The 22,337-nt window shown below is 36.4% G+C and overlaps 3 protein-coding genes and 1 long non-coding RNA gene across 4 annotated transcripts; all 4 read right to left on the bottom strand.

Annotated features, from left to right (window-relative positions):
- Positions 1-2,568: 2,568 nt before the first annotated feature.
- LOC145220507 (uncharacterized) lies at positions 2,569-2,820 on the bottom strand. The gene is made up of 2 exons (XR_013858205.1): positions 2,782-2,820; positions 2,569-2,661 (listed from the first exon to the last, which is right to left on the bottom strand). It is a non-coding gene; the product is annotated as an uncharacterized LOC145220507 (long non-coding RNA).
- A 5-nt stretch (positions 2,821-2,825) lies between these two features.
- LOC145219788 (uncharacterized) lies at positions 2,826-5,212 on the bottom strand (the record flags this gene model as incomplete). The annotated part of the gene is made up of 5 exons (XM_080087099.1): positions 5,098-5,212; positions 4,287-4,457; positions 3,775-3,929; positions 3,401-3,531; positions 2,826-3,085 (listed from the first exon to the last, which is right to left on the bottom strand). Coding segments are annotated over exons 3-5 (411 nt in total), but the record flags the coding sequence as incomplete, so codon positions are not given.
- On the bottom strand, positions 5,196-5,840 carry LOC145219787 (uncharacterized). Its single transcript, XM_080087097.1, has one exon. The coding sequence runs from the start codon at positions 5,838-5,840 to the stop codon at positions 5,196-5,198; it is 645 nt and encodes a 214-aa protein (XP_079943223.1).
- Positions 5,841-18,969: 13,129 nt separating this feature from the next.
- LOC145219079 (uncharacterized) lies at positions 18,970-21,022 on the bottom strand. Its single transcript, XM_080086449.1, has 5 exons — positions 20,878-21,022; positions 20,387-20,541; positions 19,777-19,912; positions 19,181-19,496; positions 18,970-19,067 (listed from the first exon to the last, which is right to left on the bottom strand). Exons 1-5 carry the CDS (start codon positions 20,951-20,953, stop codon positions 19,058-19,060), a joined length of 693 nt encoding a protein of 230 aa, XP_079942575.1. The 5' UTR covers positions 20,954-21,022; the 3' UTR covers positions 18,970-19,057.
- Between the last annotated feature and the right edge of the window lie 1,315 nt (positions 21,023-22,337).

The raw sequence follows: 22,337 nt of genomic DNA, 5'->3' as shown, positions 1-22,337 counted from the left end.
TTATTTATTTATTACAATGTTACTGCTATTTGTTACGTAACAATACTGTTTCATGTAATTAGGTACAAATTACAACAAACTCGTAAACACAAAACATCACTTTTCAACCCTAATAGCAAAACGAAACAGAAATAAGTTGTATCATCAAATGAAAGTACAGCAATTCCTTAATTTGTACGCCCAATGTAATGCAAACAACGTTTGAATCATGCTTTTACAGACGGGTATAAACGGGTATTTCTTTTTTCAAAAACATTATGCTTTACAGATGGCCTTTTAGGTTAAAACAATATACCCACTGCCTGCGTCCTATGTAACAGTTTGCATACACGCTTATGAATAACCTTAATTCGTTCCTTTCTTTAATCATGAAACCGACTCTAAATTTACTTCCTATAAACAATTCGCTGCATTTTATCGCATTTTTGTTGTGGAAGTGCACCAGTAACGACCATCATCATGTCGTTAAAGAACAGTTTGATCTTATAACCTGATTTGCTTGCCACATTTATTGGATTTGACTTATGTTCATGGTATCACTTTCAAAAGATAAATATTAGGTATATGTCTTGTAGCCTACGGGCGGGACTTTATCGGTTCATACAACGGTCTATTTTCAAACTGATGTGGTAACAGGTTCATTCAAGTATACCAGTGGTTCTTAAACTTTTTCATTATATTTTCAAAACGGTTCCTTTTTTATTATTTCGTATGCTCGCGGTCCTTCAGCCTTAGTGTGTATTTCAGAAAACGAAAGTTGATTGTAGGATTTTAGCTAGTTGTACAAAATTGAGCATAACAACGATCCAAAGACAGCATGTGACATCACAAACAAGACAAAAAAAACATTACGATTGTGCGCGAACAATCGTATTTTTGTTATAGTTGTTATGCAATAAAGACTATTGTTTAGCAATGGAGAAAGTCGATTCTCGATTCTACTTTGGTTCAAACTCATTTAGTGGGACAAACTGACGCCAAATAAGATTATAGAAATACTTTCATCTTTTCGCGGTCCCCCCAAAATTGCCTCACGGACCCCAAAAGGGCCGCGGACCCCAGTTTGAGAACCGCTGAAGTGGACAAACCAAATCAGCTGAGGAACAATTTTGCGCTTCAGGCCCTCTGGTGTCAGCCTCCGCGTATCTTTAACTGGATTTTATAATTAGAGTGCACGGAATTCGATAAAAGTCAGCATCAATTCAACAAACATATGCGGTAATGTAATTAAAAATGGCTTAGTCACGCCACACATACAATCAATGCGCAGAGTTAAATTATAAGTTATATTTTCTTGTTCTTTTTAATTTTTTAAACGACAATTATAACCTTGCAAAAAATGGGCGAAAACCGTTATTTTAAGCGTAACGTTTGTCAAGTTTTAATGCGTTAGGCCGATTTCAGTTAATTTTTGTTGCTATAGTTTTTTTTAACCTTTTAACTGATTAATTTGTTTTGATAAAAATTGATCTTGCTTCATAATGTTTTAAGACAATGATTTTCAGTAAAACATCTCCAGGCTATTATGGCATTTTAGCTATATCGACGTTAATGTTCAGGGGTCGGCAACCTTTTTTTAAAGAGGACCTTTTTTGAAACTGGAATTTTATCGCAGACCGGCCAGAAAACTACACATCTTTATCAATGAAGACGCTTAAATTAGATTATTATCCCCGGGATACATGGGCAAAAGTATTTTACCTAAAAAAGTATACGGCTTGGTAACGAACTTCTGGCGGACCGGCGGTTGCCGACCACTATACACAAAGTGCAAAATTTAAACACACAGTTGTAAACGTGATTGCAGAATTGCTGGTTTTTTGAAAGTGGAAAAGGTTAAACACAAGATAGTTTACGTTTCGTCAGGTTTACTTTTATTTTTTTTTAAACAACAACCAAATATTTTAATACAGGCAGTAAATTTCAAACTCTGATTTGGGATGTTCGGTGCGACAATATATATATCTAATAACATACAGGATTTTTGTGTTATGTCTCAATTACATTTTGTTTAATATCTGCGATTTAACATTTGTGTGATTGGCTGCTCTAAAAAGAAATATTAATAGTTTGGGGTCAAATCTATTAAACGTTTTAATGTCATCCTTTAATAGTTTGCAGTACTATTGTTGTTGGTGTAAACATTTAAACGTGAATTATTCCCATATGTTTTCTTCCTTATATTTGTTCGACAATTTCGAACTTCTCGGGTCAAAAAAATCAAATATACTGACCAAGCTTTATGTGCCATTCACTTATCGTGATTTTTTGTTGTTGCCATGACGTGGCCGGACAAAAGAGTATTTTCTAACAGTGCTTTTTTTATAAGTTTTTAAACATGACGTCGAAAAATTGTTAAAACCTGGTAATTTGATTTGACAGTACTTTTTTATCCAACCATTTTTGACAATACTACTCTAAATATTTTCTGCGATGTAGTGCAAAAACAATATATTATCATAAATATTGTTTGCATTAGGCGAACGCTTGTGATTCATGTCTTGATTTCAACCACGACAGTAATTAAATTCCGTATATTTATTTTATATTTTTTTTTATTGCAATTAATATATTTATTGCAATTTTTTGCTTCTGTGTATACAAATAATAAAAATGTGCCGATAATCAGTCCTGTTCCTATCCATTCATCATCAGAAGATTCTAAAAGCAAAACAACATGTGAGATATGTGAAGACACCAGACATTTAACGCTTAAGGTTGTACTGAGCTTGATTTGCAATTAGCTTTACCACATTAACAGTGCTTTAAACAGACACCTACGTGGTTCTTTCCACATGTATGTGGTAAACTTGGTTGGCGAATGCGCCTCCTTTTCCAGAAGGCCGACAGTTGTTCAACGAACCATACTTCTTGTAAGTTTCCTCTGCATCACGTGATCCAGCACACCAGCCGCCGTCTTGTAATGCGATAGTGTGATATCCTCGCCTGTACGCAGCTTGTACACATTTGGCGATCGCGTCCTCGCGACTTTTGTAATTTCCATCGAGAATTGGATCAAGCCTTTCAAGAGTTGGGATGGCGCGATTTGCAGCATCCTCCCAGCAGCCTAGGTCGACAAGTGCGACTAAAAAAAAAAAAAAAAAAAACAACTGTTCAGTAGTTTGACATGCTCACCTAAAAAATTGGTTAATCGTTAAAAACACCCGCTCGGCTTGACAAAGTGGTTACCAAACAAATATAAAAGGTGGATTGCAAGGCCTCAAATCAAATTTAAACTGACAAGTTTTTTGAAACACAAAAAAACAGATTTAGGTTTTGATTAAAACTTAGTGTAACCGAATTCTTGATTCCTCGTTTTATGTTAAGGCTAATGCAAATTGAATTTTTCATGATGATAAGCTGCTACAAATATTATAAATACCTAATAGCTACGACTTACCTTTGGAAATCGAGTTGATTTCGTAAACTTGGCTGGCCAAACTTCCACCTGTACCTTCTGAATTAACTGCCTTCACCGTTTGAACGGTAGTTTTCTCGGGCTTCAGAAGAGCTTCCGCAAGAGCCTCCATCCTATATGAAATAATGAAATATTTTCAACAGTTCGGCAAATGATAAGGTGATAAATTTTATGGCAAGTGCTCATACATTTTAACAATACATCGCTTGAAACCGTTGCATAAACAGTGATTATTATTAATGAGAAAAATATTAAATAGCAACAATTAAGCAGAATAACGTAGGCAATAAAAATAGACTTAACATCTCAATTTAATAACTATGAATGTACGTTAACACTAAGGTTTGTAACGATACCTTAAGGGCAAACACGTCATCTCCGTTTTCAAAAGCAACTTGGGCGCATTTTATAATGGGGTTGGTTCTATTTGTGTAGCTTGTATCAAAATGTTCATCTTCCTCTCTTGAAGTAATTTCGAAGTTTTTCCAACATCCCAGATTGTTGTAGGTTACTGAAAGCAAAATGCTGACATTTTTCCCAATTCCTTTAAAATTAATAAAACAACGTTGCGGATATAATCGTAGCATTTTAAAAATAGTTTTGAGTTGACTTAAAGTAAACCTCGAATAATCCGCATCCGTTTTGACCAAAAAATAAGGATGTCGATTAGTTGAATTCTTACAACATTATCGCTTGTACCTCGAGTTTTTATCCGAATTAGGCGAAGATTCAGATTAACCGAATCTGGCTTATCCGAGCTTTACTGTATCTCTCAATTAGGCTTCATGTACAGGTGCAGAAGAATGCTGGTTACAAATTTTACCTTATTGGTATCCAACCTCGATTTTTTAAATACTATTCATTTTACCTGGATAATAGTGTTTTTCATGGCTCTCATGGGCCCCAACAAAAGCACAAGTAATGACCAAGACGAAAATCTTCATTGCAAATTCAACACCATGTATACCAACGTATGTAATATATCGACGTTCGTTTGATGAGTAACAACTCAAAATAATTTCCTCAAAAAAACGTGCTCCTATATACAGTGAGAATTTTTTCTTTTTTTATAGGCTTACATTTTAACTACACCAGCTAACTTTTGCTTACTCTTTTTTAAACCTTCTCTCTTTTTTGAAAACAATATGCCTGCTACTTTGAAGCGAACATTTTCGCGTAACAGAAAACATTTTACTTCCTGTCTTTTTTAATGACAGTGACCACTGTTTTTAACCAAAAGTTTCTGCGAACTTTGCTAACATTTTCCCATCCAGTCTTTTTTTTAAAAAAACAACAACAATTGCCAACACCTTTTAACTAAAATTACTGTGGAAATAGTCAACGTTTTTTCACAATGACTGTTTCGATGACAATGCCCACTCTTTTTACCCGAACATTTTCGCAAACTTTGCAAACCTTTTTTATGTCTAGACTTTTTCAAAGACAATGCCCACATTTTCAACGAAAATTTGCCTCAAGACTGGGAACAATGCTGCACGCATTAATTGTCGATTATTTTTCATTGAAAACTGAGAAAAATGCAAACATTTGCCATCAGCACATTGCGTCTCTTCTTTCTGTTGGAACTTTTTTATGTATGTTTTTCGAACAGGTTTTAACATTTTTTAACATAATGTTTCATACAAGTCGCACAATAACATGCAATAAACTGAACATACCGACTGTTTGGCCACAGGGGTTTTGACATTGAACAAGTCTTGGAAAGGCCGAACAAATCCTGCACAAACACAAACATTTCACCGGTTCAGAACTAAAACTACGCATTAGAGTTCAAAGACATTGTGCTAAACTCTTTTTCCGTTTTGCTATTCAGCAAAGACCGAATATGTGAAACATACACCACGCGGTCATCTTTGGTTCCAGCCTTCTTTTCTACCCAAAATCGAATATCACGCAGGATATGGCTCCAACACAGAAAATGGTCCCACTCCGACATTTCCTTTTTAGTGACGTTGGTGATGGCCCTCTCTCTGTCTGTAACAATTTTAACCCCTTGTTTTTGCATCTGGGGAAAAAAACTTTTCAACGTCGAAAAAAACAGTTCATGGTTGGCTTCTTCCTTTGTGTCATGGAGAAGAAACGCCAGCGGCATTATTGGCTCCTCTTTAAAATTTGTGTTTTTGCCAACCAGGATACTTACATAAAAGTCTCCACAGTTGAACGTAGTGTCATAAGAAAGATATGAACCATTTGTAACTTTTTGGCACCTAAAAAACTCGTTTATCAAAAAAGAATTTGCTAGGCACATCGTGAATCTTGGAATCAAGCGAAAATCTAAAACAAAGTCATCCAGCGTCAGACCTGTAAGATACGCAGCGTATAGATCATCGTGCGAAACTTGTTGCTTCCTGGCCTCATTTTTTAACTTGTTTCGGATTTGTTCTGAACTTGTTGGCCACATTGATGGACAACCATGTTCTGTTTCGTTAACAAGTTCCCTGTAGAGCAGCGGTTCCCAAACTGGGGTCCGCGGTCCTTTAGGGGTCCGTGAGGCAATTTTGGGGGGACCGCGAAGGGGTTAAAGTAATTCTGAATTCTTATTTGGCGTCAGTTTGTGCCACTAAATAAGTTTAAATCAAAGTAGAATTGAGAATCGACTGTCTCCATTGCTAAACAATTGCCTTTATTGAATGAATTCTATCAAAAAATGCAATTGTTCGCGCACAATCGTAATGTTTTTGTCCTGTTTGTGATGTCACATGCTGTCTTTGGATAATTGTTATGCGCTATTTTGCATAACTAGCTGAAATCCTGCAATCAATTTTCGTTTGTGTGAAATACACATTTAGGCTTAAAGACCGCGAGCCTTCGAAATAATGGCGAAGGGACCGTTTTGAAAAAAATAAGAAAAAGTTTGGGAACCACTGCTGTAGAGTATCTTCGGTTTTTTGGTGGATTTTTTTAGGACATTTTCTAGGGTTGAAGGAAATGTCCTTGTATGGATTTTATCCACGTTATTTTTTCGGTTACCATGGGAATATTTTTTTACCTTGCTTTCATCACCGAAGTAATGTACAAGAACATGAAAAACTGATTCTGAAAAGTTAAGTAAACGATACCACCTTCGAAAGAAACCATCGCCACCTTTTAGACAATAGAATCTTTTACGAATCACAGGATTCTTAACAGGTACTCTTTTGGTTGCGATGCATATCCATGGAATTGTGTCGCCAGTCCAGTCTTCGTGTTGGCATTAGTTATTCGTATCGTACTTAAATACATAAATATCACCGCTTTTAGGATCGCACGGTGGATAAACAGAAATAAGGGACAAATTTGGATTTTTAAGAATTTGATGTGCCTCTGCAACTGTCATTGTTTGTTGGTTGGTGTATACAACTGCCTGTCCAACCTGCAACAAGTGTGAAAATCATAAGTTTTACTTAATTGCCTACTTTAATTATTATCTCAACATGGCACAAAAGTTACGTTAGTAATATCCGATTTACATTAAAAAATGACAGTAAATTTAGTTTTGGCATGCTAAAGCTAAAGTTACATACGTAATGCAATAAATAACGACCTTAGGGTTGGTGGTGGAAGTTTTTCCACGTCATCTTGGAGGTAACTTTTTGTCTCTATCGTTCCATCTAATGCAAAGTTTAATGTTTATTAACCTGAGCATTTCCCAATAACAACGCAAGATAACTTACTTGATTGAATTGTAGTTATAATTTCGTCGATTTTTTCTTGATTTCGTTTAGTCAGGTACGACAAATTTCGACGATTAGTTAAATTGTTGATCTTGTGCATTAACAGGCATAAATCGCCCCATTTACAATCTTTTTTAGTGAAAGGTGCCACCCATTCTTCACCAGGATAACCAAGCTGTTCCAAACAACTGGCCAATTTCTCAAAATCAGTTGATTTTTTGCTTGGCATGATTAATCGATATGTTTTTTTCAGTGGTATTAACAGCAGCTGTTGCTATCCAAAATGCATTATAAAAGTGTTTATTGGCACCAGCATAGTATACACCAGGCCTGTCCGCACTGTGACAAGTTCTTAAGTAAACTTTAATTTGTTCGAAACATGTTAAGATGAACATAAATTCATAACTGGGATCAGCCCTGAAGCGTCTATGCCAGTGGTTCTCAAAGTATGGGTCGCGTAGGGTCAAAAAATGGGTCGCGCTATGGCGATTCAATGCTGTCCAAACGAACAATTACTGCATTAAGTAAACACAAACGAATTTACTTAATGTAGTAGTAAAGTCACCTCACTCAACCACGTTGTACAGTAAACGGAACCAACTATTACCACATACAGACGACAATAGGCTTCCAACTTTACTGTTACGCACATGGCGATTATAACGTGACACGTCGTAGCACGGGAAATAGTAGGACACGTTAATCATGCGAAACTGAATGTGGACATGTACCAGTTAGCGTTTAAGGATGAGTAAGTATTCGCACAAGGAAACATTTTTAGAATTGGGATTCACTTCTATCAATGATCATAGTGCTGCAAAGCCACAATGTGTGTTGTGTTATGCAGTGTTGTCGAACGAATCGATCTCGTTAAGTCTGCAGCCATTTGACATGGTCCTATAGGAGCCCATATATGCGGCGACGACGTGGCCTCGAAATTGCAGTCCGTCTTAATACATTTTTGATGTTTGAGACTTGGGTCGTGAGATGTTCATAAAACTCAGATTTGGGTCGCGGTCATAAAAGTTTGAGAACCACTGGTCTATGCAGACCAGCGATCACGGCACACTCATATATAAATCACCTGGCGTACTGTGATTTGTTCGAAACATGTTTTAAATTACCCCACAAAAGGCCGATTAAATTATCTACAACTGTCAATCATATGTAACAGTTAAATGTTGTATACCCTAACACTGCTTTTGACAATCATATCTAATAGGTTATCTCTGGTTCTCATCTACCAAAGCCGGTAAATTTAAAAACTTTTTTGTTAACAAACTTTACATCATATGATTTATTAAATCTTCTAATCTTCAAAGTATTCAACTGATCGGATTCAGTACTAAAGCGGTTTTGCAACCAACATTTTTTATATTACGTCATAATTCCCAAATAATCGGTTCTGATGACTAACAATGAGCTTTTTGGAGAAAGACGGTTCAATCGGGTTTCCGTGGAAAGTTGGGGTTCCATGCATAACTTTAACGGGTCCGGTGATCATTCGTGGTAAGGATTTCTACAGCAATAATTGCGAGTATAATATGGTTACATTACCCGAATGGCGAAACAATTTCGAACAGACCTTTTATGAAACCTGTGCATCTTCATAATAAATTCTCCAGCAAGCGTTCGAATCCCACCTCGGGTCTCCGGAACGAAATATCGAAATTATAAACATTTAAAATACGATAAATTGCTATTCAATAAAGTCTGCACATTTCTTTTTCAAACGTTAAACATGTCGTGTGCTCGTTCGATGCTTATAATTTTGCAACAATAAAACACCATAAGGAAACGTCCGTCAACAAGCACTTTCTAGACGGCAAGTCAGATAGCGATATTTTTGTCGATTCTTAACGGTAAGGCAAAAATGATGCGGCAATTAAACGAGTGAAATGAAGATCCAAGAAGCCTTGGGCAGCTACAAAAGAAGGCGATCATGTTAAATCTTCTCACCAACATTGTCTTCAGTGTCATTGGCAGAGCGAAGACTATTGAGCAGGGTAATCTCTTTAGTGATATTCTATCGCTGTATGACCACTTCGGTTGCCTCACGTCAATGAATAATATAACCAACAGCTTTATCAATCAGATGTTCAAAACTGTGGCGCTTCTGAACTGCAAGGACTCTGAGATATACGTGGCTTCACGTAGAATGTGCAATGCACAATACGTTGGAAAACGTTTCCAACCGTTGGGGCGGCCACAGATAGGCATGGAAAACTTACCTTTACAACGCAAACGACGACAGAACGACATTAGCTCACCATTACGCCATCTCACACACATCTGTATTTGACAAAGATCCTAAAATCGAAAAAGAGTTTTTTGTGCAATTGGTCCAAAAGCCCCCACCCCGACTAAACAAAATCGGTGCTGGTATTAACATCAACAAAATGGTTCTTCCTAGGTTGAAATAAAATCTAACCCTTCTCATGCATATTGTGGTTGATGTTTTGGTTTTTTATAGTTTTACCTCGCAGTCACAAATCTTATATTACGCCTTGTTGCTTTTTCTTGCGTTATTTTTTTCCGAGGAAATAATGTTGCCGTGCTGTCATCCTCCCGAATGGCGCAGTTTTTTTTACAAAAGTGGTTTGCAAAGCAAGATTTCACGCAGTTGTACTAGAGTTGTTGTAGTTTTATTACCTTTTTACAGATTTTCTGCCTAATATTTTTTAACGGGCAAATGTTTTAAGAATACGGGTTTCTCCTGGTTTTGGTGCTTGTATATAACTTACAGACATTGATAAAGCTACTAAAGCAAAATTGTGTATCGCAAAACCTTAAGGACGGTGACCTAAAGTTTTTCATGAAGTTAAGTTAACAAAAGCTCTAAAGATGTTATTTTGAACACACCTGCTTCATTTAAAATCTGGATTTTTGATTTATCTTACACTTTAGAGCTTTTTCTTACACTTTTTATCTTACACCACCTCAAAACTCTTTGTTTGCAAATGAGACTTATGTAGCGAAATTTTATTTGCTTCTTGGTTTTTGTCACCGTCACTTATTGTTTTCATTTTTTTCGTGTTGGCACCTTAATTACGTTTTTGTGTTGTGGCACCCTACCTGCTTCCCTTTAGGAGTGATTGGTTTCCAAAGCGTTGATTGCGCCGGAATGCGCCTTCCTGTTCCGCATGCCTTAAATAGCGCGTCGCTAGTCGATGTTATGGCTTTTTCTCTGGGCGCTGTGAAACTTGGTGGTGTTGGTGTTAGTATTGGTGGTGGGTTGCCACGTACCCGGTGTAACGTACGTCGTTTTAAAATTGTTTTAAATATAAGTCCGCGCCCATAAGGTAGACCAGGGAGTATTTGGCTTCAGTGGTTAGCCGTTATTACAGGGTTCTGGACCGGTTAAGATATTTTAATTACCTTTCAGATGATGTTTAGCTTGTTAATAAAAATAGAGGTTTGAGTGGTGTTTTGGAGGATAAACTGGTGATGAGGAAGACTTTTGAGAATTGATCCCACTCTTGCACCATCTCAACATCTTTGCTCGTAAAAAAGACTTACATGAAACGAAAGATATTTTAAATACCTTTTAGATGATGTATAGTTTGTTAATAAAAGTAGGAGTTTGAGTGGTGTTTCGGAGGATAAACTGGTGATGAGGAAGACTTTTGAGAATTGATCCCACTCTTGCACCATCTCAACACCTTTGCTCGTACATGAGACTTACATGAAACGAAAGATATTTTAAATACCTTTTAGATGATGTATAGTTTGTTAATAAAAGTAAGAGTTTGAGTGGTGTTTTGGAGGATAAACTGGTGATGAGGAAGACTTTTGAGAATTGATCCCACTCTTGCACCATCTCAACATCTTTGCTCGTACATGAGACTTACATGAAACGAAAGATATTTTAAATACCTTTTAGATGATGTATAGTTTGTTAATAAAAGTAGGAGTTTGAGTGGTGTTTTGGAGGATAAACTGGTGATGAGGAAGACTTTTGAGAATTGATCCCATTCTTGCACCATCTCAACATCTTTGCTCGTACATGAGACTTACATCAAACGAAAGATATTTTAAATATCATTCAGATGATGTTTAGTTTGTTAATAAAAGTAGGAGTTTAAGTGGTGTTTTGGAGGATAAACTGGTGATGAGGAAGACTTTTGAGAATTGATCCCACTCTTGCACCATCTCAACACCTTTGCTCGTACATGAGCCTTACATGAAACGAAAGATATTTTAAATACCTTTTAGATGATGTATATTTTGTTAATAAAAGTAGGAGTTTGAGTGGTGTTTTGGAGGATAAACTGGTGATGAGGAAGACTTTTGAGAATTGATCCCACTCTTGCACCATCTCAACATCTTTGCTCGTACATGAGACTTACATGAAACGAGAGATATTTTAAATACCTTTCAGATAATGTATAGCTTGTTAATAAAAATAGAGGTTTGAGTGGTGTTTTGGAGGATGAACTGGTGATGAGGAAGATTTTTGTAAAATGATCCCACTCTTCCACCCTTTTAGCATCATTTCACGCACATGAGACTTACATGAAACGAAAGATATTTGAAATACCTTTCAGATGATGTATGGTTTTATAATAAAAATATTGGTTTGAGTGGTCTTTTCCTGGTCGGATCATTGATGAGGAGGATTTTTTATCAGTTTTCCTGTATTTTTGCTGTCTCAACATCTTTGCTCGTGTATAAAACTTACACCAAACGAAAGATATTTTAAATACCTTTAAGTCGATGTATAATTTGTTTTCTAACAAAGAATTTGATAGGATTTGCAAAGGGTTAATGGACGTAAAGTTCATCTTGCTCCAATTCCTCTTCCGGGAGGATGGTGACTTGGGATTTTTTTAAGCGTGTGATTTGAAGGTATTTTTTAACAAAAATCATGTTTCTACCTATAATTAATAATTTTATTGTTTAAAAAAATACAACATATCCACAGCGCTACAAGGCGCTACTGGTCCAAGTTTTTCGCTGGTCTGGTCTGGTCTACCTTTTACCCATTGCCAATAAACAGACCTGCTGGACTCATGTGGATATTTTTTGTTTTGCTGAACAAAGTAAGTGCCCTTTTTTCATACATTTTGCCATGGCATATTGCTTCTGTGGACAGTGCCAACTTCACATAGTTTTGCATATTTCTTCTTTCAGTTGCCAAAATAATATTCCTTTTTAAAAAAAATAAAAAAAATAAAAATAAAAATATATATATATATTAAATTTTGGTGCTTTTTATGCGAAACTTTCATTGGCTAACATTCCTTGCACTTACTTTGTTCGGTTGTGTTTCATTCAATTTTTTAATTTGTAGAAAACATGGTTTACAAGCCACCACTATACAATTGTTTTGCAGGGTGGTGAAACGTTTGAGGCTGATCTGGACAACTTTTCTTAAGATATAGCTCTTCTGTGGCTGCTAGATGTTTGCATGTAGCAACAGGTCGTCTTCCTGATGCACATTTACATTCTGAATTTACAATTTCTCCACTGATTTGTTTCATTTTGACATTGTATGAAACATTTTTTTCAGTTAAGCATCTGTCACTTACATAAAACTCAGATAACATTTCAGACTTGGTGTCCTTTCACAATAGCTTTCACAACACTGTTGGAAATTTTGTCACATGTGGACTTGAAATGAAAATAAACTTTCACTTGTTCCTCAGTTGTGTGTGGTATTTGATCCAAGCTGGTTATTTAAGTATCTATACTTTGGGCCACTGTAACTCAGAGCTGCTACCTACATTCTCCCCCAAGCTCACGGCTCAAGTGAAGTTGTCATTCCTATCATAAGTCTGAAGTCTATCTACAAGTAGTTATGCAGAGAAAAAAACAAGAAGCTTTTGCAAAAAAAAAAACAGAAATACAACGCATCTTAAAATTAAATCCTCTTGGCAGTTGTTTTGGTACATCTTCTATTTAACTCGGATTTTAATCTGTATGTTGTCCATTTAGAACAGGGGTGGGCAAACTTTTCAGTGCAAGGGCCGCATTCAAAGGTTTTTAATCTTATCGGGCCGCATAGTATTTCACCAACGGACGCCAATTGCTTACTTGTTTTTTTGTTTCAAAATAACTTGTGTAAAGAATTTGGTTTATATCACATATATATATATATATCATTTTAAGTCGCCTAAAATGCCCAGATTAATAATTTCTAACTTGGTGCATTAGTTTAGCTGAACGGAGCTAACTGTTTATGACGTCATAAACTGATTGTGACGATTGCGGTGCCTGTTCTTTCGCATTGTTTGCACACAATAAGCGGATAAAAAGCCTGGCGTATATGGTCACTAGGCTGGTAATCTTTTTTTCCAGTCTCACGAAAGCTGTTTTTAGCTGTTTGAAAATCCAAATATTAGGCAAAATAGTTTTAGTTACGTCACGGCCGCCAGTACATGTATTTTAACATACATGGCCACGACCGCACAAACTTGTCTCCGCGGCCGCATGTCGCCTTACGGCCGCACGTTGTGTACCCCTGATTTAGCCCAAAATATTAACATAGTATATTTTCAGCTATGTGCAAATACGTTTGTTGTCACTTTAATGATTGTACACACATTGGTTGAAACGCTACAATTGTAATTGTTTTAAAAAATAAACAAGCATTTGTTTCAACATAGGCTACACCACGTTTTTTTGTTAATAAATTCCTTGCGCATAACATTAAACAATGCGAGCCGCTTTTAATAGCCGTGTTTAATGTTCGTTTGCAAAGAACTGCAACGACCTAAACTTGATCCAAAGTGACCAAAGTTTTGGCATCAACATTGCAAAGTGGGCTGTATTTGAAAACGTAAACCGCTTTTACTTTATCGAACAAAGAAATTGTGTCAAGTGACGATTTGCATAATAACGTGGCAGAAACAACCGGCTAAAGCACGTAAAAAGTATCTGCGTTTAGGCAAGTCGCATCCCCGGTATTTTTAAAACTCTACGCCTGTGCTTATAATTCTATTCAGAGTTGCTTGGTCACTTTCTCTTCAAAGTTTGCGAACATTTGGCGGGCCGCACAAACTCCTTTGCCGGGCCGCATGCGGCCCGCGGGCCGTAGTTTGCCCACCCCTGATTTAGAATATTACATTTCTACTTGATTTATGTTGTCAAATAGCAGTGTTTTTTGGTAAAAATATGACGGAGTGGAGTTGTGTTAATAGAGTAAATGCGAAATTTAGGCCTCTAAATTTGAGCGCGTTTGTGCCGTTATGACAACTATAACTGTTGCGTGGCGACACCATGCGGAAATTTTCGATCCTTAACTACCCCATTGTAAGGTTTACCGAACAAAGTTAAATTCACAACTGTGGATAAAACGACGTACCACCTACCACATTTTCATTGTCAAAAATGAGAACGTATTCTTGAAAAATAATATTAACAGCTACTTTTACGCCCAAATAAAATAAAATCTGAAGATATTTGAAGAATTCCACGAAGTTCAATGCAGGGGAAGTTTAAATTATTGGTAAATTGTTAATTGCAATTGACAATGGTCATAACGCACACTAAACATCCGTTAAATGGCGGTTAAGTCCGGGGTGCGTTTTGCCTGTTGTGAAGATCATAATTGTCATTGTATATTTAGCAAAAAAGGGAAATTTAAATATGAGGACTTTTGAGCATTGTTTGTTGTCTTTCGACGACAATTTGTTTTTGTTAAAAATGGAGGACATCAAGTTTATAAAGATCTTCTGGCAATTGTATTTTTAATCTGACGTTTCGACTTTCTATGCAGGTCGCCTTCATCAGGGTAAGTAGCACTGAACGCGCGTTGTACAGTGCACGATATACAAAGGAAAAAAGATAAACATATATACGTCACACACAACGAAAACACTGCGCGATAACGAACGATTGAGCCTCTAATCTTTGAGCAGGTGCCTGTAGGACGCTGAAAGCATGACGTCTGTTTTGATGTTGGAGAATTATCCATGGCTCACGAAATAGTGTTTTATCTTTTTAACATAACGGAGGTCCATGGGGGATCCTCTGGTCTAAGCGTTACGTGTTCGTTAAAAAGACTCTGCATTGCCGGGGCACTATTATTACAATTTCAATAAAAATAATTTTAAAATTTGGTTTCTAATGTTTAATTTTCAGGAACTTGTTTTCCAACCCCGATCGTATTTAACTATCCAATTGATAATTCAGCTCTTTGCGCCCTCTATTGAAATTTGTCTAATAGTTGGGCTGCCGCTAGTGCGTTGTTAGCTGCTCTTCCGTTCACTAATGTGCACAGACCACTGATCTCTATAAACACTGGATTGCGCTACTCCGTTGAACGGTTGGGTGATTTTTGAAGCAAATTGAAGCGTAATGGCGGCTGAAAAGGAAGCCCCAAAAATGCATTGCGGTCAATGGGAATGGAGTGGTAAAATGACGATAATTTTTATTTTAGGCATTTGTGTAGCGATTTTTGCAGATATGATTTGTAGATTAATAGGACGCATGTATTCCAGTGTGTAATAACCAATAAATATGCGTAGATTGATTGTGATGTGTTTTAGTGTATGTGTACTGGGAATACATTATTCAGTTAATGTTGAAATAAATCATTATTAAGTGGTAATAAATGTTTTATTGTGCAATATAAGTAGTTTACATGCATTTATTAATATTTAAGACACAAATCCAACAAGAATGGCTATTTTCTTCACACAAGACGATGTGATACTTTATTTAGCATCACCTTGTGCTGATCCAAACTGCTGTTTTTGATTGTCAGCAAAGTCTTGGAGCTAAAATATGGCTTTTTAAAAGTTTTTTTTGTAGTAGGTTCAAAATTATTTTGCTTCTATGTTACAAACCATAAATCTAGTAAGCTCACAATTAGCTCATTTAATCTACCCTTTTCAGTTTGCAACCAACATGTGTTGAATAAATTTTTTCTAATGTTGTGAATTCTCAAACTACAAACTCTTAACAAAATTCTAATATCTCAAAGAGATACATGTGCATATAAATGCATTTAAGACATCATAGCAGTTAGGGTGGACAAGTTTAACTACCCAAATGACTTGCCTATTTATGTACTATTTCAGTCAGAATCATGAAATATTGTTTTTATTCTACTTGATAAGCAATTTTCTGCAAAAACACACCTGTACACCAGTTATCACTTAAATTCTTGCTAAACAGGACTGAAGGCAACAAATACACCAGCCAAGTTCATACAGATATCCTGTATTTTTTGTCGGACGATCACCATTATAACAGATAATGCATTCACAAAATAAAAAACAACAACCTCAAAGTTGTTTAAGTTTAAAATGTGCAGCATATCATGTTACAGGCAGTGTCAGGAATGATTACAAAACATACACAGTGGAAGTAGAACAGTATACACACAAAAAATATTTAATCTGATTCCAATCCCTCTGTAGTGTATTTGTTGTCGAAAAAGGCTGGATTGTAATCTTGCAGTGTCATAAAGCTTGAGAGTTTGGGAGGAGACTGAAACATTCCAGTGGAATTTTACCAGAGACAATAAAGGTTGCTTATTGGAGAAATATAAACCCTATTATGTCTGAAATGTTTGGAAACAAATTTATCATAAATGTAAAATGGAATTGCAAAATTTCATAATATCACCATGGCAAGATAATAAAGACCCAAACCAAATGCACTCAATCGAGAAAAAAAGTCAAATAGTGTTAAAATCAGGGAGTCGAACCGGAACTGAATCCGAACCCGCGAATCGGTTTGAGCGGTTAATTTCATTAAACCCGAACCGAACCCGAACCGCTAATTACGATTTTCTAAAAACCCGAACCGGAGTTGAACCCCATATTTGGTTTGGCGTTGGACCCGAACCGGAAGCAAACCAGTAAAAAAATGCAGTCTGTTTTATATTTTGTGATTTTTTTCAAAACAGCGCACTAAAGAATACACGAGATAACACTTATAGGGCGTGTCAAAAATAACAGTGCAAGGGCAAAATTCTTTTGGAGTTTAATAAGGCCAGGTAGATGATGGGTAGAATTAAACTAAAACGAATACAAATTTGAACCGGTTTAAAAACCGCAAACCGGTTCGGACCGGATAAGTTGCCCAAACCGGAACAAAACCCGAACCCGAAAAAATACATTTTAAAAAAACGGAACCGAACCCGAACCCTTAAAAACAAAACCAAGTGAACCCGAACCGAACCTGAACCCATATGACAAGCGGTTCGACTCCCTGGTTAAAATAGTTGAAATATTATTTTAGTTTTTTGTGATTTTAATTAAAACGTTATTCCACATGTTGGTCAGAATTTCCTGAAGTTTGATAACAGTCAAAAACAGCAGTTTGGATTAGCACAAGGTAATGTCACACAAAGAATTACATCATCTTGTGTGAAGGAAGTAGCCATCTTGTTGGATTCATGTCTAAAATACTTAAAAAAGCACGCAAACCACTTATATTGCATAATAAAACATTTATTTCCACTTAGTAATGATTTATTTCAACACTAACTTAATAACGTATATCCAGTACACCTACACTAATACACATCACAGTCAATCTACGCATATTTGTAGGTTATTATACACTGGAATACATTCGTCCTATTACTCTACAAATCATATCTGCAAAAATCGCCATACAAACGCCTAAAACAAAAATTATCGTCATTTATCCACTCTCTCCCCATTGCCCGCAATGCATTTTTGGGGCTTCCTTTTCAGCCGCCATTACGCTTCAATTTGCTTCAACCGTGACGGCCAGTAGCGCAATCCAGGGTTTATAGAGATCAGTGGCACAGACCAAGCAAAACAAAAAAATCTTGTTTCCCCAGATAAAGTAAATAAGTTATATGTCAATGGGCCTGGCGTACTGTGATTGTGATAAGTTATATGTAGGCAGTTTCTAAATAAGATGTGGGTCATACAATTTTGCTTGAGGCCAAAAGTTGCTGACCCTAGTACCTCAGTATTTTTTTGTTATGTCACAATTGCATTATTTGTTATATCTGTCATTTAACATTTGTTTGATTGACTGCTCTCAGAAAAAAAATATAGCTTGGGGACAAATTTATTTAAAGTTTTATGTCATTCTGCTATAGTTAATTCATCATGCAATAATTTGCAGTACTGTTGGTGTAAACCAGCGGTTCCAAAACTGGGGTCCGCGGTCCTTTAGGGGTCCGTGAGGCAATTTTGGGGGGACGCGGTTGAAGTAATTCTATAATCTTATTTGGCGTCAGTTTGTTCCACTAAATAAGTTTGAATCAAAGTAGAATTGAGAATCGACTGTCTCCATTGCTAAACAATGGCCTTTATCGAATGACAACTATCAAAAATGCAATTGTTCGCGCACAATTGTAATGTTTTTGTCCTGTTTGTGATGTCACATGCTGTCTTTGAATGATTGTTATGCGCAATTTTGCATAACTAGCTAGAATCCTGCAATCAACTTTCGTTTTTATGAAATACACATTTAGGCTTAAGGACCGCGAGCCCTCGAAATAATGGCAAAGGGACCGTTTTAAAAAAATAAGAAAAAGTTTGGGAACCACTGGTGTAAACATTTAAATGTATTATTACGGTTGTGCGGTTGTTGTTCTTGAAATATTCCCGCATGTTTTCTTTCTTAAATTTGTTCGACAATTTCGAACTGTGTGGGTCAAACAAATCAAATATACCGACCAGGCGTTATGTGCCATTCAGTATATGACGTTGCGGGACAAGAGAGTATTTTCTAAAAGTGCATTTGTAATAAAATTTTAAACGTGACATCGAAAAATTGCTGAAAACCTGTTTATCTGTTTTTACAGTACTTTTTTGTCCATACACATTTTTACAATCTTACTCTTCATGTTTTCTGCGATGTAGTGATATATTATCATAAATATTGTTTGCGTTATGCTAATGCTTGCGATTCATGTTTTGAGTTCAACCACGACAAAAATTATATTCCGAATAATATATTTATTGCCGCTGTGTATACAAATAATAAAAATGTGCCGATAATCAGTCCTGTTCTTATCCATTCATCATCAGAAAATTCTAAAAGCAAAACAACATGTGAGATACGTGACACTCAATACATTAAAAGCTTAGGGTTGTACGGAGCTTGATTTGCATTCAGCTTTAAAACATTTAATAAAACAGACACCTACGTGGTCCTTTCCACATGTATGCGGTAAACTTGGTTGGCGTATGGGCCTCCTTTTCCCGAAGGCAGACAGTTGTTCACCGAACCATACTTATTGTAAGTTTCCTCTGCATCACGTGATCCAGCACACCAGCCGCCGTCTTGTAATGCGATAGTGTGATATCCTCGCCTGTACGCCGCTTGCACACATTTGGCGATCGCGTCCTCACGACTTTTGTAATTCCCGTCGAGAATTGGATCAAGCCCTTCGAGAGTTGGGATGGCGCGACTTGTAATATCCGAACCCGACTCCGACCAGCAGCCCAGGTCGACAAGAGCGACTAAAAAAAACAAAAAATGACCCAATTTGTTCTGTAGTTTGACATGCTCATGTGATTTTTTCAAGCAAATACAAAAGGTGGATCGCAAGGCCTCTTTTTAAATTTAAGCTGACAAGTTTTTTAAAACACAAAAACACCAGTTTTAGGTTTTGATTTAAAACTTAGTTTAACCAAATTCTTGATTCCTCGTGCGTTTGATGTTAAGGCTAATACAAATATTTTTTCATGATAATAAGCTGCTACAAAATATAACTACCCACAATATATAACTACCTAATACCTTTGGAAATCGAGTTGATTTCGTAAACTTGGCTCCCATATCTTCCACCTCTACCTTCAGAACCACAATCGTTGCTTGCACCGTTTGAACGGTAATATTGTCGGGCTTCAGAAGAGCTTGCACACAAGCCTCCATTCTATGTGAAATAATGTAATGTTTTCTACATTTACGCAAATTATAAGGTGATAAATTTTATGGCAAGTGCTGAAACATCAGCAATACATCGCTTAAAACCGTTGCAGTGATTATTATCAATTAGGAAAATATATACAACAGCAATAATTAGGCAGAATAACGTAGGCCAGAAGTCGGTAACCTTTCAGCGGCGACGCCTGCCAATTTACTTGTTATTTCCAATGTTCATGACCTCGCGTGCCAACGTTTTTCCAAATAATAGTGGTTCGTGCTAGCAGATATTAACAATAAATCGAAAGCAGAGCGATTTTGTGCATGCAAGGTTTAATTTTAGACGATGGCATCATAAAAACTGAAAACAAGCAATTGGCACGCGTGCCAGGGGTTGCCGACCCCTGACGTAGGCAATAAAAATAAACTTTACATCTCAAAAATTAAATAACTATGAATGCACGTATAAGGTTTGTAACGATACCTTAAGGGCAAACACGTCATCTCCGTTTTCAAAAGCAACTTGGGCGCATTTTATAATGGCGTTAGATCTTTGTTTGTAGTTTCCATCTAAATGTTCGTCTCCCTCTCTTGGAGTGATTTTGATATTTTTCCAACATCCCAGATTGTTGTAGGTCACTAAAAGCAAAATGCTGACAATTTTTTTGCCAGTTATTTTTAAATTATTAAAACAACGTTGCGGATATAATCGTAGCATTTTAAAATAGTTTTGCCCTATGAATTGCCCTAGACTTAAATAGGGTAAACCTCGAATAATCCGTCCGTTTTGACAAAGATTTTTTGTGTCTCGAGTTTTTATCCGAATTAGGCGAAGACTCACATTAGCTGAATCTGGCTTATCCGAGCTTTACTGTATCTCTCAATTAGGGTTAATGTACAGGTGCGGATGAATGCTGATTTCAAATTTTATCTTATTGGTATCCAACCTCGATTTTCACATACTATTCATTTTACCTGGATAATAGTGTTTTTCATGGCTCTCGTGGGCTCCAACAAAAGCACAAGTAATGACCAAGACGAAAATCTTCATTGCAAAATTAAGACCAGTTATACAACGTATATAATTAATATATCGACGTTCGTTTGATGAGTAACAACTCAAAATAATTTCCTCAAAAAAACGTGCTACTTTATACAGTACGAAAAAGAAAGTTTCTTTTTTCGTAGGCTCACATTTTAACTAAACCAGCAAACTTTTGCTTTTAAAAACTCTTTTTCAAACCTCCTCTCTGTTTTGAAAACAATATGCCTGCTATTTGACAGAACATTTTCACGAAACAGAAAACATTTTAGGCTACATCCTGTATTTTTTATAGACAATGACCACTGTTTTTAGTCAAAAGTTTTGCGCGAACTTTGCAAACATTTTCGCAGCCTGTCGATTTTTTTTGAAAAAAATAATAGACAACACATTAACTAATTAACTTGAAAATAGTCAACGTATTTACACAATGACTGTTTCAAACACAACTCTTTTTACCCGAACATTTTCGCGAACTTTGCAAACTTTTTAATGTCTGGATTTTGTTAAAGACAATGCTCGCATTATAACCGAAAATTTGCCAGAAAACTGGGAACAGTGCTACATGCTTACGATTGTCGATTATTTAAAAAAAATGCCGATTATTGTTAAACGAAAACTGAGAAAAACGCAAACATTTGACATCAGCACATTGCGTCCGTTTCTTCTGTAGTAACTTATTTTTTATGTACGTTTTTTTCGAAAAGGTTTAACATTTTTACTACAATGTTTCATACAAATCACACAATAACATGCAATAAACTGAACATACCTACTGTTTGGCCACAGGGGTTTTGACATTAAACAAGCCTTGGAAAGGCCGAACAAATCCTGCACAAACACAAACATTTCACCGGTTCAGAACTAAAACTACGCATTCGAGCAGGGGTTCTTAACCAGGGCACGCACTTCCAAGGCGAAAATTGGTTGGTGATTTAAAAGTGGTGCTGCAAGGAAAAAGGTTAAGAAATCCTGGTAATTGACGACACGCAATGGAAGACCAATTGTTCTATTGGCTGTTGCGTCACGTTACAATTGTAAGGTTTGCCGAACAAAGTTAAATTCACAACTGTGGATAAAACGACGTACCACCTACCACATTTTCATTGTCAAAAATGAGAACGTATTCTTGAAAAATTACGCCCAAAGAAAATAAAATCTGAAGATTTTTGAAGAATTCCACGAAGTTCAATGCAGGGGAAGTTTAAATTATTGGTAAATTGTTAATTGCAATTGACAATGGTCATAACGCACACTAAACATCCGTTAAATGGCGGTTAAGTCCGGGGTGTGTTTTGCCTGTTGTGAAGATCATAATTGTCATTATATATTTAGCAAAAAAGGGAAATTTAAATATGAGGACTTTTGAGCATTGTTTGTTGTCTTTCGAAGA

Source organism: Phallusia mammillata, chromosome 3, assembly GCF_965637545.1.
Source record: "Phallusia mammillata chromosome 3, kaPhaMamm4.hap1.1, whole genome shotgun sequence".
Taxonomy (NCBI): Eukaryota; Metazoa; Chordata; class Ascidiacea; order Phlebobranchia; family Ascidiidae; genus Phallusia; species Phallusia mammillata.
The sequence above is the reverse complement of the archived record's forward strand: the minus strand, read 5'-3'. Positions and strand labels throughout refer to the sequence as shown.

Excerpts from the sequence above, each read along its gene's own strand:
- LOC145219787 (XM_080087097.1), bottom strand. The coding sequence starts at position 5,840 with ATGTGGCCAACAAGTTCAGAACAAATCCGAAACAAGTTAAAAAATGAG.
- LOC145219079 (XM_080086449.1), bottom strand. The coding sequence starts at position 20,953 with ATGAAGATTTTCGTCTTGGTCATTACTTGTGCTTTTGTTGGAGCCCAC. Across the intron at positions 20,542-20,877 it reads TGAAAAACACTATTATCCAG|TGACCTACAACAATCTGGGA; the intron begins GTAAAATGAATA and ends TTTTGCTTTTAG. Across the intron at positions 19,913-20,386 it reads ATGACGTGTTTGCCCTTAAG|AATGGAGGCTTGTGTGCAAG; the intron begins GTATCGTTACAA and ends TATTTCACATAG.